Source organism: Carcharhinus amblyrhynchos, chromosome 8, assembly GCF_965287045.1.
Source record: "Carcharhinus amblyrhynchos chromosome 8, sCarAmb.v2.hapA, whole genome shotgun sequence".
In the NCBI taxonomy this organism is placed as follows: Eukaryota; Metazoa; Chordata; class Chondrichthyes; order Carcharhiniformes; family Carcharhinidae; genus Carcharhinus; species Carcharhinus amblyrhynchos.
In genome coordinates, this window is record NC_137331.1 from 81,771,928 (window position 1) to 81,790,726 (window position 18,799).

General features: G+C 39.7%; 1 protein-coding gene across 2 annotated transcripts in view; it reads left to right on the top strand.

Moving 5' to 3' along the window:
* Window positions 1–18,799, top strand: part of ralylb (RALY RNA binding protein like b) — an 876,105-nt gene that overhangs the window by 408,676 nt on the left and 448,630 nt on the right. For both annotated transcript variants that reach the window (XR_013887728.1, XM_080194340.1), the window contains exon 4: window positions 8,815–9,086. Coding sequence is in view for 1 of the 2 variants with exons in the window: in XM_080194340.1 (XP_080050466.1) it covers window positions 8,831–9,086 (256 nt within the window). In the remaining variant the exon portion in view is untranslated. The remainder of the gene's footprint in view (window positions 1–8,814; window positions 9,087–18,799) is intronic.

The window sequence follows — 18,799 nt, forward strand, 5'->3', positions numbered from 1 at the left end:
ATGCCGGCATTTCCATATCATTTATACCCAACAGAAGCTATCATCGTTTACATGATGATACAACACCATTTGGACCATCATTCCCATGGTAACTCAATGTTGGAGTCATCCAAAATCTCTTCAGTTTTCAAACCCTCTGCCCAAGTCTTGTATCTTGATCTTCAACTATATGTTAAAATATTCCTTAAAAGATCCAAGAGCCTCTGCCTTAATAATTTCCTGTGGTAAAGCATTTTAATTATTCTCTGGACAATGACATTTCTCCCAACCTCCTTCATCGCTATCAACGTTAGATTACTTTAAATTAAGTATATTTTAAAATCTTACTTTATTGTTTTCAACCTGCACTGTCTCCTTAAGGACTGCCTCTTAAACTGGTTTGCTTCAACATGGTTATTTCGGGTACCTCAGGACAACCCAATATTTCAGTAGGGGGGATCTCAAACAGGCATTAAACCCTTTATTTGCGCATACAACCTCTTCACCTATGACTCTGCCTGTACCAATAAGATGGAGAACTTGGATTGAAATGATCTTGCCCTCCCTGTCCAGCATATTGCAACTATAAGTCCATGTTAAGCACCTAAAGTTTGGTTGGTTGTATTGCAATTAGATTTTGAGACATATTCTACCAAGATTCTTAGGTCTCCTTCAGCTTTATTCTTAGATCTTTCAGTTCCTTTGTGTGCTGTCCATTGCTTCCTGTGTGCAGTAGACTGAAGCCTTTGTTATTGGTCCCTACTGCAAACTCAGTTCCTTAACCAGCAACTCAATCCATCTCCCTGGAAGCAGTCTAGAATTAAACCAATCTGTTTCCAACTTTGGTGCCCCATTTAGTTGTGAGATGCATTTCCAAACTCCCATTCATGCCATCTCTAAGTCTCCCTTTTAGTACCTCCATAACTGACTGTTCTTCCATTCTACTTTCTGTAAACTTGAGGTTGTCCAAACTTTTGCTGCTCATGTCTTCATTCGCAATTTATTCCATGCCCCTATTAACTCTCTGCTCACTGACCTTTATTGGCTTCTGCATAAGAAATGCCTTGATTTTAACATTCTCAACCTTGTTTTCAAATCCTTCCAAGGACTTGCCCTTTCCTTTCCCTGCAGTCTCTTCCAACCTCACAACTCTCCAAGATACCTACGCTCATTAAATTCTTGCCTCCTGTGTACTTACAAGATCCAATTTAATACAGGTTGTTATTCTATGTTGCATATATATAATTACAGAAAGAATTGGACAAAATAGTCTTTTTTTAATTTCTGAATTCATTTGTCCAGTGCAGTTTGGTATCATTTGCAACTTGACCATTTTGCATTGAGTTTCTACATTGCAATTAACAATATTCAAATCAAACACAAGAAGTATTTTTCTCTGAAATGCACTGTGTGAATATTGATAACTTGACTTGCCATGCGTTGACTACTGCTTTGCTTTATTTCAAATGTGTGATACCTAAATTTCCAGTCCTACCAAGTAATGCTCTTGCAGAAGGATTGATTGTTTTGACAGCTGCAAAATTGACATACCATTGAGATCATGATGGCCCTTTGGCTCTTTAAGCGATGCATGTTGAGGGTGCTACATGCAACTCTGGCATGTCTGAGCCCACAGTGGCTTACTTAATCCTTTAACTGTCTCCCCCTATGTGCCATGCGCTACGCCTCTCACATAATTTGTATGCCCTTTCACCATCAATACCTGAAGTGGATCATACATTTTAATTATTAAAATGTTTAGTTCTGCAGAAATTCTGGTGAATAAACATCTGGTTTTGGATGTCTATGTTATTGCAAGTGCTCATATTTCCTAAATGCAGATCACATCTAATTAAAACAATTAGTACTTCGTTCTTTTCATTGACTGACCCACTGTACATGTGATTTTTGCTAATAGACCTAAAAAAAACACAATTGTGAATAAACCTTTCTTATTCTCAGCAAATCACAACAACAGCAATTTGTAGGTACGTTCCAAACACAACCAACGTTGTTTATTCCTTCACGGGATGTGGGAGTCAGCGACAAGACCAGCATTTATTGTCAATCCCTAATTGCCCTTGAGACGCTGATGGTGAGCTGGCCTCTTAAGTTGCTGCAGTCTGTAAGATTTAAGGTTGGGGAGTCACTAATTAATCAAAGAATTGGTCAAGAACTCAGTGATTTTAAGGTACTTTATTAAGAACAAACAATTTAGATATGATCCATTAATTATACAGGCAAGGATAGCATGCAACCCGTGACAAATGAGAGTGGTTTACTAATCCCAGAGAGTGAACAGATGAATGTAGCTATCTCTACAGCGGGACATCATACTGCCTTGTCCATTTTCTAACAGCAATCTTCTCCTCTCTGTGCTCTCTGCGTCCCTGAGTCTGCCAAGATATCAGGAAACTCTTTGTCTTCTCCTGGATAAGATTACTGTTTCACGGGAGTGTGTATCATTGTGTTAGTCTCTTTCAGTCTGGTCATCCTTCTGCAGTCATGCTTGTTGGTCACTAACATGCCTGGGACTGATTCAAAAATCGTCTGTAGCTCAGGGTTATTAAAAGTGGCTGATTTGTACTCCTTTCTTAACTGTGAATACCAAATATGCACTGGACATTGAGATAAGAATCCATTTTTAAGATTCCAACATGTACAGCTATTGACATAATCAATAACTGCTCTTTAACTCTTGAACACATCGCTACCCCAACATAAACAGGGAATAAGACTGTGACTCGAATTCCAACTTTCCTTAATTCTATGAGAAGGTCCCTCTGTATCGTTGTCTAAGCTGAATTGTTAGATTTTGCAACATACCCTTTGTGGGGTCCAGGTAAGATTCTTGGGTGATGGTGATGGATGAGCAGGAGTTGACTAACATCAATTGTTGACAGCTTCCAATCTCAAAAATGCAGACTACTGGTTTCTCAAGGCCATTATATTGCAGAGGGAAACCACATGTCTCTGGGATGGAAGACTTTGACTTTGTGTCAGTCTGATAGAACTGAGTGCTTAGCCATTTCAAAAACCACTTAAGAGTTAAGCACATTGGGTCCAGAGTCACATCTAAGCCCAGCAGGTGAGGATGGTGGGTTTCCTTCTCTACCATGCAGTGGCATGGTAGCACAGTGGTTAGTACTGCTGCTTCACAGCTCCAGGGACCTAGGTTCAATTCCCGGCTGGGGTCACTGTCTGCGTGGAGTTTGCACATTCTCCTTGTGTCTGCATGGGTTTCTTCCAGGTGCTCTGGTTTCTTCCCACAGTCTAAAGATGTGCAGGTTAGGTTGATTGGCCATGCTAAAATTGGGCCTTAGTGTTCTGAGATGCATAGGTTAGAGGGATTAGCGGGTAAAATATGTAGGGATATGGGATTGTGGTCGGTGCAGACCTGATGGGCCAAAGGGCCTCTTCCTGCACTGTAGGGCTCTATGGTTCTATAAAGAGGTATTGTGAACCAGTTAGGCTTTTACAATCGACAATTTTTTTAAAAATTCCAGATAGAATTCAAATTCCCCCATCTACAATGGTGGGATTCGAACACTGGTCTCCAGAAAATTACTCTGGGTATCTAGTTCTTTGACAATATGCTACGCCACCAACTTTCTTCATGTTAGAGGGAAGGTCATTAATGAAGCTACTAAAGATCATTATGCCTAGGACAGCACCATGAAGAACTCCTGCAGTGATAGCCTAGGATTGGGATAACTGGTTCCAACAACCATGACCATCTTCCTTTGTTCATGGTATGACTCTAACTACTGAAGTATTTTCCCTCTGATTCCCATTAACTTTAATTTTACTGAGGCTGCTTGACGCCACACTTGGCCAAATGCTGCTATATTGCATTGGATCATCGAGTTGCTAACTGCTAAAACATATTTGTGCTTTCCTTGCAGGTCTTTTCTATTTAATAAAAATATATTTGCCTCATTTACCCAAATTTAATAAGAAATATTATATATCAAAATTTTTAACTATAGTATTTATCAAGTACAGAGTGAAGTGACATGTCTGTACTATCAGTCTGCAAAAGTTAAGCATGTGCTAAAATTACATTGCAGCTACATGTGTACTCAGTTCCATTTGATACTTTAGTTAATGTAATTACATTTGGTACTTATTTATATCAGTTATTTAAATGTCGTCTAATTATCCATAAAGTATCTTACAATCATAGAATCCCTAAATAGTAGAGAAGGAGACCATTCGGTCCATCAAGTCTGCATTAACCTTCAGAAAGAACATCTTATCCAGGCACACTAGAAGCTTTAACCATTTGGATATCATATTCATGATGTGTGTGGTGATAGTTTGAAGGTGGGGGTGGGATAATCATTGTCCCATCATACATCTCTGGATTTCTTTAAATCTTGTTTTGAGAATTTGTAAACACGGCAGCGTTTTTTCTTTTTGTGTTGGATAATCAGCTGATGAAAAGCACATTAAAAAATGCAACTGATACGAAAAGGGAAAAAATTCTTGTATGCCATATGTATATGTATGTATATTACGTATATGTGTGTGTGTATAAATATCTGAGCTGAAATGGTTTGGGAAGGATAGATGAAAGCAGCGTGTCATGAAATTTTAAGGTTCGTAGCAAAGTTATTAAAGTGCAGATTGATCAATGAGTTCATCTTAAAGCTTCTGGGAGTCATCTGGGGATGAGGCAGCTGGAAATGGAGCTGCGAATGAATATTTTCATTAAAATGAATTCCAGGGAAAGTCACAACTAGATTCAGTACTTTAATAATCATGCAAACTCAGATGGCAAAAAAATACTCTGCCTGTCATGAATACATGAAATCACTATGACATTGTGAGAATTGTCAATGTTGGGAATTGGGTTGTTTCTTTCTCTCCCTCTAAATATATATATATATATATATATAATTGCACACACATTATATATGACTTTTGTCAAATTGAAAACAGCAAATTTTACTGCTGATCATGTTGAGAGTTTTATGGCTATAGTGACTCCTCTAAACTCTGTTCATCTTCTGGTTTGGCAGAAGAGAAATATGGTCATCATAATCTTTTAGTCCTTTGTAAAATAGCCAGAGAGCTGAAAAAAGTAAACCTCAGTCCGAGTGCTAAGTGTATTGCGCGTGCACCTTGTTCCTTTCTCTTTAAGTTTTTTGTCCAAGTTATCTCACTTTAACTATCGCTTTTATAGTTTTCATGTTTTTTTGTGTTTTGTAACATTAGCATAATACTTTTATGTTGATGGTAATTGAACAACACTGGCCAGCAATGTCAGCACTTGCTTGCTGCTCATTTTGCAACAGCAACATTGCTGTGAGAAGATTAGTGTGTGTCCATGTGCAATATTCATGTGGTTATAGCATTTTGTGTGGCAGATCAGACACTTCTCGTCACACACAGGAATACTGCACTGGTGAGATGTGATCATTGCGCAGAGATGGAGCAGAGAGCTGAAGTTTGCGTCAAGAAGAAAAATTGAGTTTGTCTTTAAAGTCGATTTCATATACTAGACTTCTTGCCAGTATGAGAGCTATATTCAGTGCTCCACTGGAACTGAATTTGGCAGAGGACAGAGAGCAGGAAGACCTGCTTATAATACAAATACCTCATACCATGTACTGTTGCATTCTACTTCTCAACAAGAGTCTACTGTAACAACATCGTTAATGTCAGTACTGAAGGTCCTTAGGAGGCAGTGACTTGTATTAAGATAATACAAGTATCGCTGAAAAAAAGGAGATATGTTTGGGGAAATTTTCCCTTTTCACCTGCCACAGGAATTGTAGCAGGTAGGGGGCATACCATGCAAATATCTGCTGACCTCAGGTGGGATTTTCCAGTTTTGGGGTGGGCGCGGCCAAAAAATCCTGCCTATTGTCTCCGCAGTTTTGCATTCATCAGATCAAATCCAAGAATACCAACAGTAAAAAAACAGCAATTCATGAGAAGAGAGTGCTGATTGGTTGGCAAGTGAAGTCTGAATGGTAGAGGTGTTGCCATGGCAAATGCAACAGGCAACAGTTAACTGCCAAGCTTTTGTTCAAATTCAAACTAGGTAGATCGATTTTGATTGATCAAAGCATTGCCATGGGGAAAAAAGCAAAGGATTGGCTGTTTCCCAAGTTTTTGTTTAGAAAAGAAAGCACAGTGTCTGGATATGATCCTTCTGTCGGCAAAGGACTGGACCCTGTGTGTGATTATTTGTGGCTTCTACGCTCACTGAGAACCCAATGGATAATTGGTTTACACTGTAATTCTTAGCACGGTCAGCATGTTTAGAAAGTATTGTCCATTCTCAGAATCACACCTACTATGGGCAGAATTTCCCATTTTCTGCACAGAGCACTGGTTGAGAAGAGAAAGCCGGCGTGTAGCTCACGAACCGAATGACCGGCTTTTCTTTCCACATTGTGTAGCATTCTGTGCCAAGAAAAATAGAGGTGTGTGGACCCTGCTGTAAAGCTGATAAGGCAGGGCTGTGGGAAAGCCTGCTCATTATATTTAAATCAATGGAAATGATCTTCCTGACCTTCCTGCATGTTAGTCAATGGCAGTGGCCTTGGTGGAGAAGGGGGGGCGTTGAGGTTATTGATGGGCTTCTCATTATCTCACTCTCATGTGATTTTGCGCCCGTGTTGTTTTGAGTTTTGAAAGTACAGGTTGGTGGGGTACAGTCAGTTCTTTACAATTACAAACGACCAAAGATATGTGCTGTTTAATACAAGCTACCAGTCGTTGGGACATACAGCCTACATACATAAATCACATCAGCAGTGAAATGACCTTTTTCAAGAAGACCTCCACACTCAGAACACCTATTTGGCAGTACCAATGACTGTCAAAGTCAGGCTTCTTCCAGGCCATTATATTAATTATGATCCTTGCAGATTAGTAAGAAGGTCAATTATGAGTGGGCAACAAAATTCTACAGAACTACTGGCTTTCTCAGAGCTTAGAGGGTCATTGATTGCGGATCCATGTTTCTCTTCAGGCTCCCACTTATATTGTGCCCTAAATGTCCTGAAAGAGATTTTATTTTCTTACATGTGAACATGAAATGTAGATAGCAGCACAAAGTGATATGGTTCAGTACCTGGCTGTCCAGGGGTTTTCACAATGCTTTCTTTTGAACACAACCATCTGTATGGTCCTTACTGGAGTAGAATGAAAGAACATAAGAATATAGAAATTGTTAGCCAAGAAAAGGCCAAAGTCCATTGTTAGGGTGTGTCATATACTAGATTATTTGCTATTTTGGCATTAATGTGAAGACAGGATGTTTCACAGTGATCACTGTGATATACCCCTGTATTTCACAGCAATCATTCATGTCAGAGAGAGAGATAGAGTTCCAGAAACCTGCAAAATCCTTTTAACTTCAACTAGGCTTTAGCTATAAAACTCAGACTGTTTTCTGCACATGCTTATTTCTTGCCAAAGACCCAGGACTGCGCATAACTATATCAATCCATGACCCTGTCAATCTCTTTAATTGAAAATCCCAGGGGAACTTAAGTAGACAAAAGACCATTAACAACTTAACATAATCACCTGCAAGGCTAAATGAGTGATTATTCTGCTCCCCCAGCATGTGAGCTGCATACCCTCCAAACATACCAACTACCTGAAACATAAAGCTGAATTTTTAGACATTCCCCTCAAACACAATAAAACTATATATATATAATATATCCATATCAGTTATACAAATATCATCACATTGTGCACTGTGATTTCCCTCACGCCCAGCCCCTCACCCAAGCCCCCAACCCACCCACACTCTGCTCCCCACACCACTTCCACAATTCCTCCATTGAGCCATAGAATCCCTATCATGCAGAAGGGGACCATTTGGCCCAATGAGTCTGCACAAATCTCTGAAAAAGCATTTTACCCATGCCAACTGCCCTCTCCCCCCACCGCATAAACCTGTGCATTTACCATGGCTAGTCCACCGTGTGATCTCCCTCCCTGACTATGGTCTTTGGCACTCAATAGAAGGCTGTTGTGTGGGAAACCTGCAGAAAATTTAGTCGGTGCCTTGTAGTTAATCCTTACAGAGTTCCCCAAGACAAATCTGACCCCCTATAAGCAGCACCCCATCCTACACTTCCCACTGCCTCTTTTCATGGCTCTTGTTTCTGGAGATCCAATTTCAATTCACCACCATTCAAGTGTAGGATATGTCCTCTGATTTTAGTGCTCCAAGGAGATAATTGCTACCTTGTATGCTATTCATAACACCTCTGCATTGTGACCTTGACCTGAATATGGATGCAACCAATCTCTTGCTACAACAAGGATCATCAAACTCACCACTGCTATCTTGAAACAAGCTTCATCTTGGGCTAAGGATACAACTTCATAGTCCGACTTCCAGCCTCAGAATGTTTCAAAAATAATAGTCAGTAATTCCCAATGTTCTTATTTGTAGCATGTTTTTGTAGGAAACAGAATCATAAAATATTAATGAAGAACTTAGAACAGTAGCTGAAATATTAGGTGAATTCCAAGCACATTTTTCTTCAATTCAGAAAATACATGCCTTGTGTTTACTGAGAAAATGGCAAAATATCAATCCATTATTTAAAGTTACACTGAGTCCCAACTGCGTGTAATTTGAATGGCACTAATTTGCTAACTAAATGAGTAGGTTGGAGATGCTATAGACAATAATGGATGTTCACAGATGAATCTTAAGCAACGAATTTAAAGAGTCCTACAGATCTCAAGAGGAGGAAAGGTATTTAGTCTTTGTGACTTTGATTTAAAGTTCATTATCCTGGCTGAACAGCTGTAATAATTCTGAGATGTTGAATTATTTTTCTTCTCTTTTAGGTGAAGATAATCTACAATGACTGGCAAAACACAGACCAGCAATGTTACCAATAAGAATGATCCCAGATCCATCAACTCCAGAGTCTTCATTGGCAATCTCAACACAGCCATTGTGAAAAAGGCTGATATAGAAGCTATTTTTGCCAAATATGGAAAGATAGTTGGCTGCTCTGTGCATAAAGGATATGCATTTGTACAATACATGAGTGAAAGGAATGCACGTGCGGCAGTGGCGGGGGAGAATTCCAGAATAGTTGCAGGACAACCTCTTGGTAAGATGCCCTCTATTCTTCTTAACAAATACGTCTCCACGTAAAGTCTGTTGATTTCAAAGAGCTTGTTATGGACTGGCTCGGTTGATATTTCTTTGTTCAGGAATAAGCCGCAAACAATTCATGTTGGTCAGAGCTTATATCATGAAATGTTACAGACGTTTTGGGAGGTGCATGTACTTTCTTTGTACATCTTGTTTCAAAGTCAGTGCTATGTGGGCTTTGAGAAAACACATAAGGGAGGATGGAAATAAGCCAGACCTTTAAATCTCTGTTTGAGTGGAACAACCAGCAGCAAAAGCAATCACTATAGATTGCCAGAACTGAACCGCTTCTATTAACACATTAACAAGAAGGATTAACAGGTTTAATTAACACCTTTAATAAACACCAATGTGGTTTTGAAAACAGCTAATCCCCGACCAGATTAATCTTTTAATTAAAAAATAAAGGGCACATCGATGGGGGGGGACCTAATCATAATGTAGCATCAGGCTCAATGCATGTAGAGTGTAACTGTTTCAGAATCTCTTCAATGGTGTTTGTCACAATCACAAATCAATCAGCTCTATTTAAAGAACCTGCCGTCTGGACATAAAACTGACATTGTGGATTCACTGCTTATTAAAGAAATCACCTATTTTTTTCTTTCAATATCACTGAAAATCATGCCATTTCTTTTAAGGCGAAGCCAATCTACAACACCAGTTTTACGCCCAGCCAGCAAATTAAAAATCAGCACCATTGTATTTCTGTATTGCAATGAAATACAAGTCCAATCATAGCGGTGCTGCAAGTAACAGAAGCACTTTGTGTTTTATGATAAGTCCCATTGAGATGAGAAGTTTGTTCCTCAATAGTGGACACACTACAAATCATTGGAGATGCTTGCCCAATCTTCTGAGTTAAAAAAGGGCTCAACCCAGCTAAGCGCTGCTGAGATATAGGTTAATAGAACTGAGGAACCTCTGAACGACATCTGGAGAAAGTAAATAAGATCATAGTAATTTCTACTCATGACTTTGATACATGGAGAGAATCCAAAGAGTGAATTTGTTTCTTACATTCTTTAAGTTTTTAGTTGAAGTATCAATGCATGAAAGTACAGGAGTAGGCCAGTTGGCACTTAGAGCCTGCTCCACCATTCAACATTCAATTAGATCACGGCTGATCTGGCTGTGGCTTCAACTCCACTCTAGTGACTGCCCACCACCCCCTCACCCCTTGATCCTGGTAACCCTTGCCTCCTTGCTGATCAAACATTTTTCAATTTGCTTCCGGGTATGACGGTGGGACGTGCGCCATCACGTCCACCCCGTCATTGAAGAGGGTGCAGAATCTCTGTATGCTTAATTAGTGATGTTGGGGCAGGAAGATATAGCATGATTTACCAAAGGCCTCTGCAATGGGAATCACTGCCCATCCCTGCCCCCGTCATAGGATTGAGTCCAAGATAGGAAAATTCCATCCGTGGTACCCAGGTGAAGCCTGAAACACTGACGCATTACGCAGGAAAGTTGATGGGTTATTCCTGAGCTACACTCCAAGTTAACTTTACAATAATTTTGTTGCTAAGAAATTATGCAGTTGCAAAATGGATATATCATGGATCATGTAGACTCTGCTACATCCAACCAACACCATTAAATTATATTTCAAATCTATACTGAATTATTTTTGAGTTCATTTGCCAGAATATTTTTCAGCTTTTTAAATTTTTCATTAACGTTTATACTGTAACTCTGGTGTCCATGATGTTGGGAGTCAATATTGCCTGAGACATAACTGTTGTTCGTAAACTCGATTAAAGGAAGCTCCATACATTATTTAAAAATGTTTGGTTTCAGTTGTTGACTTACAAACTCAGTACTTTGCTGAGTGTTCTATCTTGCCGTATTATTTCAAAAGACTTCAGTGTTTCACTTTCATTGAGCAAATTCCTATTTTGACAACATTATTGTACTAATTTGTTCTCCAGAGTTATGCTATGTAGCATTTCGTAGAATTTTGAGTGAAACTTATTATTGTTTCATGAATCCCTGGAATATTTTAAAGCATACCTATAGAACATAAACTTGGTACAGCTGTGTTATTCTGTTCTATTACAGCGCATAAACAATTGGCAATGGTTGTTGTTAAAGATGCATTTAGAAATTGGACTTCAGCTGAAGCTTATAGCAGTCAGTTCAGAATATCAAAATAAGTTTTTGCTTCTGAATTAACTCTTTAAAACTTACTATTTGTAATTAAAGTGTAAGGGAAAACTCATAATGGAGTTGGAGCACCTTACGTGTGGGCCTGAATCTCTTAGTTCAAGTCCAAATTCATGACTTGAAGGCCACACAAGGTGCATTCATAATATGGCCAAATGAGTTGATTGTCAACCTACAAATCCTTCTAATATGCTAGGTGGCAAGTGATAAGAGTCAGAGGGTGTCCTGATTAGCAGAAGGCAATGGCAAACCACCACATTACTTTACCACGCATGATCATAGACCAATCCAATGGAAGTCCATGGTCACCAACACCATTTTAGAGTGTGGGATCTGAGAGAGGAAGAGGAATTAAAGTGGGCAGCATCCACCTTTTGTCTCTTGCGCTCAGGAGCAAATATTAATATACTGTACTAGCATTTCTATAAAAAATATATTCAGTATATTGTTTAAGGTTAAGCATGAATGTTGTTTTAGAGCACCATCTGTCAGCTCATATTTTCTGAAATGCTACATCAGTAGCTGTAGTCTAGGGTAGAGTCATCTCTCAGAGCTCAGGAGTTTGTATGCTTACCATGATTCTTTAATCTGTATGCAGAGCGCATAATGCTGATAAAGGCAAGATTGTTAATATCTAGGCATCTGGACATCTTAAACCAAGATAAAGTAATTCCATTCTGGCAACTTAATTTGTAGATCCAATATGGGCCATTGATTACTCATCAAATTAGCATAAAATCCTTAAATAAGTTGAATAATGACCTACAGAATGTGGTGTGAGGCAAGTCATTTTTAATGTTAATTGGTAAAATTGTACTGAGCAACCATACCAAACATATCGAACTTTCATAATCCTGTCAGAGGATTCTCTGTAACAAGGCTATCATACATAAAAGTACCAAAGTGAATATGACATTTAAACATTTTTTACGGAATTAATAGAGTTAAGAATCACAAAGCAATTCTTTATTTTGAGAGACAACAAAGTGTTGCATTGTTAGTAAGGAATGAAGTTAAATCGTTAGCAAGAAGTGATACAAGATCAGAGGCATAGAATCTCTGTGGATAGAGTTGAGGACTCACAAAGGTAAAAAGACCCTGATGGGAAGCCCCCTAGCAGTGGTCAGGATGTGGGGCAGAAAATAAATCAAGAGATAGAAAAGGCAGATAAAAAAAAGGCAATATTACAATAATCATGGGGGACTTCGGCATGTAGGTGGACTGAGAAAATCAGGGAAGTATTGGTTCCCAAGATAAGGAATTTGTGGAATGTCTAAGAGATTTTTTTTGGAGCAGCTTGTGACAGAGCCTACTAGGGAACAGGTAGTTCTGGATTTGGTGATGTGTAATGAGGCAAACTTGATTAGGGAACTTGAGGTGAAGGAACCCTTAGGGAGCAGAGATGACAATATGATAGAATTTACCCTGCAGTTTGAGAGGGAGAAGCTGGAATCAGATGTAATGGAATTACAATTAAATAAAGGTAACTACAAAGACATGAAGGAGGAGCTGGCCAGAGTTGATTGGAAAGGGAGCCAAGCAGAAAAGACAGTAGAACAGCAATAATAGAAGTTTTTGAGAGTTATTTGGGAAGCACAACAGAAATTCATCCCAAGAAGGAGGAAACATGCTAAGGGGAGGAAAAGGCATCCATGGCTGACGAGGGAAATCAAGGACAGCATGAAAGCAAAAGAAAAAGCTACAAAATGGTGAGGATTAGTGGGAAGCCGGAGGATTGGGAAGCCTTTAAAAGTGAGCAGAGGGTAACTAAAAAAACAATAAGGGCAGAGAAGATGAAATATGAGTGTAAGCTGGTTAGTAATATAAAAGAAGATAGGAAGAGTTTTTTTAAATATATAAGAGGTAAGAGAGAGGCAAAAATAGCCATTGGACCACTGGAAAATGAGAAGACCACTGGAGAAGTAATAATAGGAAACTAAGCAATGGCAGAGGAACTGAATAGCTACTTTGCATCAGCGTTCAAGGTGGAAGACACCAAAGGGATGCCAGAGCTCCAGGAGAGTCAGGGTGCACAGATGAATGTAGAGGCCTTCATTAAGGAGAAAGTTCCAGGGAAACTGAAAGATCTGAAGGTGGATAAATCACCTGGACTGGATGGACTACACCCCAGGGTTCTAAAAGAGATAGCTGGGGAAAATGTGGAGACATTGGTGGTGATCTTTCAGGAATTACTGGAAGCAGGGAGGGTACCAGAGAACTAGAAAGTAGCGAATGTAACACTGCTGTTTAAGGGAGGGAGGCAGCAGACAGGAAATTATAGGCTGGTTAGCCTGTCTTCCATTATTAGCAAGATTTTAGAGTCCATTATGAAAGATGAGATTGCAGAGTACTTGGAAGAGCATGATGAAGTAGGATTGAGTCAGCACAGCATCGTCACTGGGAGGTTATGTGTGACAAATCTGTTCTTTGAGGAGGTAACAAGGAAGTTAGATAAAGGAGAACAAGTGGACATGATCTATTTAAATTTCCAGAAGGCATTTGACAAGGTGCCGCAAAGGAAACTATTAAATAAGTTAAGAGCTCATGGTGTTAAGGGTAAGATCCTGGCATGGATAGAGGATTGGCTGACTGGCAGAAGGCAGAGAGTGGGGATAAAGTTTTCTAATTCAGGATGGCAGCCAGTGACTAATAGTGTACCTCAATGGTGTGCTAGGACCACAACTTTTCACACTATATATTAACGACTTGGAGGAAGGAACTGAAGGCACTGTTACTAAGTTTGCAGATGATACAAAGATATGTAGAGGGACCGGTAGTATTGAGGAAGCAGGGGGGCTGCAGAAGAACTTGGACAGGTTAGGAGAGAGGGCAAAGAAGTGGCAGATGGAACACAATGTGGAAAAGTTGAGGTTATACACTTTGGAAGGAGGAATGGTGGTACAAACTATTTTCTAAATGGGAAAATGCTTAGGAAATCAGAAACACAAAGGGATTTGGGAGTCATTGTTCAAGATTTTCTTCAGGTTAACATGCAGGTTCAGTCGGCAGTTAGGAAGGCAAATTCAATGTTAGCATTTATGTTGAGAGGGCTAGAATACAAGAATAGCAGTGTACTTCTAAGGCTGTATAAGGCCCCACTGGAGTATTGTGAGCAGTTTTGGGCCCTATATCTAAGGAAGGCTGTGCTGGCCTTGGAAAGGGTCACAAGAATGATCCTGGAATGGCAAGCTTGTCGTTTGAAGAACAGTTGAGGGCCCTGGGTCTGTACTCGTTGGAGTTTAGAAGGATGAGGAGGGATCTTATTGAAACTCACAGGATACTGTGAGGCCTAGATAGAGTGGACATGGAGAGGATGTTTCCAGTAGTAGGAAAAACTAGAACCAGACGGACGGCGCAACCTCAGTCTAAAGAGACGATCCTTTAAAACAGAGATGAGGAGGAATTTCTTCAGCTAGAGACTGGCGAATCTGTGGAACCCTTTGCTGCAGAAGATTGTGAAGGCCAGATCATTGAGTGTCTTTAAGACAGAGATAGATAGGTTCTTGATTAATAAGTGGATTAGGGATTATGGGAAAAGGCAGGAGAATGGGGATGAAAACAATATCAGCCATGATTGAATGGCAGAGCAGACTCGATGGGCCAAGTGGCCTAATTCTGCTCCTATGTCTTATAGTCTTAAATACAGCCATGAAGTTACTTATAAAAGTCTACTATATTTCACATTATGTTAAAATGGATCATCAGCTAAAATTTCAGATATTTTACATGATGAAACATACATCACTTCCATGAAACACATAACTTGAAGAAGCTAAAAGTTATGTTATTATAGTATTCATTCTGCAGCACTGGGCATTAAGCTGTTGGAGGCTTAGATTCAAGATGCTGGAACAAACTAAATGAAAATCATTTCTCCATGCAGTATTGCACCAGACTACTATTTAGTCATGTTAGCAGAAACAGATTGACATTCACCTGAGGCAAACTGCATGAGCTCCAAAGATTCTGCTCCTTCAGTCTGATTAATGAACCTCAGGAACTAAAGTACAGCTTAGTAGAAGGTTTATTAATGTTTTTCCGACCTCTAGGTTTTTAGACTTGTATACTAAGAAATTGTTATGCCATTTCTTTCACTATGAGGAATAATAGCCTACCAAAAAACATGTTTGTCAAAATTGATATACTCACATATAATTTTTGTGTCTCACCCAAGGTATACTATGTAAGATGGTAATGTTTAAGTATTTTTAAGTTTTTAACTACTATTTTGGAAATTTCTGGTACGTTATTATATCAAGAATAATATATTGCAAAAGAAATAAAGCTTTCAACCATTTGCTACTGTCCATCACTAGTGACTTCATCAGTTACAGATGTCCAACAACCCTCACCTACAAGAATGCAATTTTATAAGTGCGCTAGGTTATGTGATAGGCTGGTAACAAGATACGTTAAAGGAGGCCTAAGCCTGTGATTGTTGATGAGTCATCGCATAAAGTAATACGTAGTGGCAATAGTGAAAAATCCTAATAGTCACATGATGTAGCAATAATAGATTTGTTACCTAATTATAGCAATCAATCTCAATCATTACAATAGACCCAGAAATGACACTAAGAAAATCCCACAGTTGGAGAGTTTTGGATCACCCTTTCCTCACAAGCAGTCTTTCAAATGGAATTGTTTGGATTTTTTAAAATCTTACACTTATATAAGAACTTTGACCTCAGGTTGGCCCAAATCACTTTCCAGCTAATGAAGGAAATCAAAGATTTCAGGGAATATGGAGTTGGTTTGGGAAAATGCTGTTTGAGGGAGAGGATTCGCCATGATCTTGTTGAATGGTGGAGCAGGCTGGAGGAACCGAATGACCTAATCCTCCTATATCTGATTTTCCTATGGACCCCAGCAGCCATCTTATACTAAGCAAGTTCCCTGAACTTCAGTGTGATAATGATTAGAAAACCTGTTTTAATGAAGTTGCTTATGAGCTAAATATTTACCAGAACTCCAACACCTGGGAGAGCAGATTTGGCCTCACTTTAATTCCTCAACCAAAAGACAAGGGCCCTGATTTTCATTTCCCTCATGAAAATAGCAGAAATGCTTGAAAACCCAAAGCACACCCTGAAACACTTCCCATTTTCATAGGGGTGAGTTCTAAGCCAAGGCACATTTTGCACATGCATCGTGTATGGAGGCAATTGGCTACTTAAGTCATCAGTTGCTTCCATTCAATTGAGGTTGGACCAGAGGACTGGAAAGTTGCAAATGTTACACGCACTCTTGTTCAGCAAAGGGTATGTAGTTAAGCCAAGCAACCACATGCCAGTCAAGTATGGGGGAAATTTCTATGAACAATAATCTGGGACAAAATTAACAGTCACATGGGTTAATTAATGAAAGCAGCATGGATTCTTTAAGGGAAAATTGTGTCATTAACTTCCTGGAGTTTTTGATGAGGTACCAGAGAGGATTGATGAAGACAATATTTTAGATGTGGTGTACATGGACTTCCAAAAGGCATTTTTTATGGTGCCACATAACAGACTTGAGAAAAATTATACCTCAGGGAATAAAATGAACAGTAACAACATGGATATGTCCTTGACTGACTGGAAACCGAGAGTTGTAGTTAAAGGAATATTTTCAGGATGGATGAAGTTTTATATTGCAAGGGTTAGAGTTTGGGACTCTTGCTTTTCTTGAAATATATTAATAACTTTGCCCTTAAAATCTTTGAAATGAATTGCGTGAATAAAATAATTGCTTGGCATTTCACTCTTTGTTGACATAAGCCTGAGGGCTTCCATTACTGATTTAGTGCTGCATGACTGATTTCACAACCATTCATTATCACAGCACAATGCCTGCTATTTTTCATTTTGATTGACAGCTACAAGTGGTTATAGACTCTTTGATATGGAACTAAGAATTCAAATGTTTGTTGTTATGAGATATTGTACACTTGAATTAAAAGTTGTTGTTGAATGAAAGTCTTTATTTAGCTGATGGAATTTAAATGTAGTTAACTTTTTTCCAATTTTTTGTCAGTGTACCAAAGTCTGAATAGACGCTTGAAACTTTATTTTCTAGATTTCAAATTTCTGCATGGGTCCTTGGGTTTCCCCATGGTGGATATTAGGTGCATGAGCATGGTAGTTGTGGATGGGGGCATGGTTTGGCACTAAAATGGCACAGTGACTATAAAGGACCGGGGAGAGATAAAAGGCATAATTTGACATAGGGCTATAGGTGGAAGAGCATGTGTTGGCATAGGGATATAAAAGGCCAGAGGATTGGGTCGAGGTGCATAAGTTGATCTAAAGCCTATAAAGAGCCATGATGGTTTTTGGAGGGAGAGAGGTTGAAATGGGATATAAAGGGCCAACGGGGTTTGATGAGGGGCAGGGGAGGGGGAGAGATGGCATGAGGCAGCATTGGTTGACATAAATGGTGGCTGTGTGAGTTTGTGAGGGCTAGGGATATATTTCATGTTTTAAACTTTAGTTTTAAACTTTCAATAATATGAATCCCCTAAGTAGGTTTTCTGGCATCCTGCCCAGTTTTTCTAGGATCACCTGTCCTAACCTCCAATCGAACATCCTAGCCCCACTACCATGAAACCTCCCCATCGCCACCACCACATACCCTAAACCCCTCCTCCGCTGTCTCACCCCTCCTCCTGCGCCACACCAGGTCACCTGACAAAGGGCAAACCCCAAAAGCTTGTGAGTTTACTGTCAAATAAATTGGTTGGACTTAAACCTGGTGTCATCCGACTTCTTGCTGTAGAAATAAACCAGAGAACAGGAGGAACTTAAAGAAAAAGCCTCCCTGCCCTGTTATAAGATGGAAAGGTAGAAAGCATGACTGTCGTACTATATGACTGTGGTACAAGAGAGGAAAAGAAATGAAAGCAACTCGATGTATAAGAGAGAAACTGGACTTGAAATAGTGGTTGTTTCAACATAGTAGTTGTTATCCATAGAACTGTTACAGTGCAGAAGGAGGCCAGTTGGCCCATTGAGCTTGCACTGATTCTCTGAAAGAGCATCCCATCCAGGTCCACCCACCCGCCCATCCTACCCCCGTAACACAGCATGTCCACCTAACCTACACATCTTTGGACAATTACAGGCAATTTACCACGGCCAATCCACCTAACCTGTACATCTTTGGACATGTCTCCAGAGCACCCAAAGGAAACCACACAGAGCGAGAAAGTGCAAACTCCACACAGTCACCCTAGGCCAGAATTGAATTGGAGTCCCTAGTACTGTGAGGAGTACTCGTTAGAGTTTAGAAGAATGAGGGGAGATCTCATTGAGACGTATAAGATGATGAATGGGATGGATAGGATAGAGGTGGAGAGACTCTTCCCGCTCAGAAAGGATAGTAGGACTAGGGGGCACAGCCTCAAGATAAAGGGGGGGCGGTTTAGAACAGAGTTGAGGAGGAACTTCTTCACCCAAAGGGTGGTGAATCTCTGGAATTCTCTGCCCGTTGAAGTGGTAGAGGCTACCTCGCTAAATATTT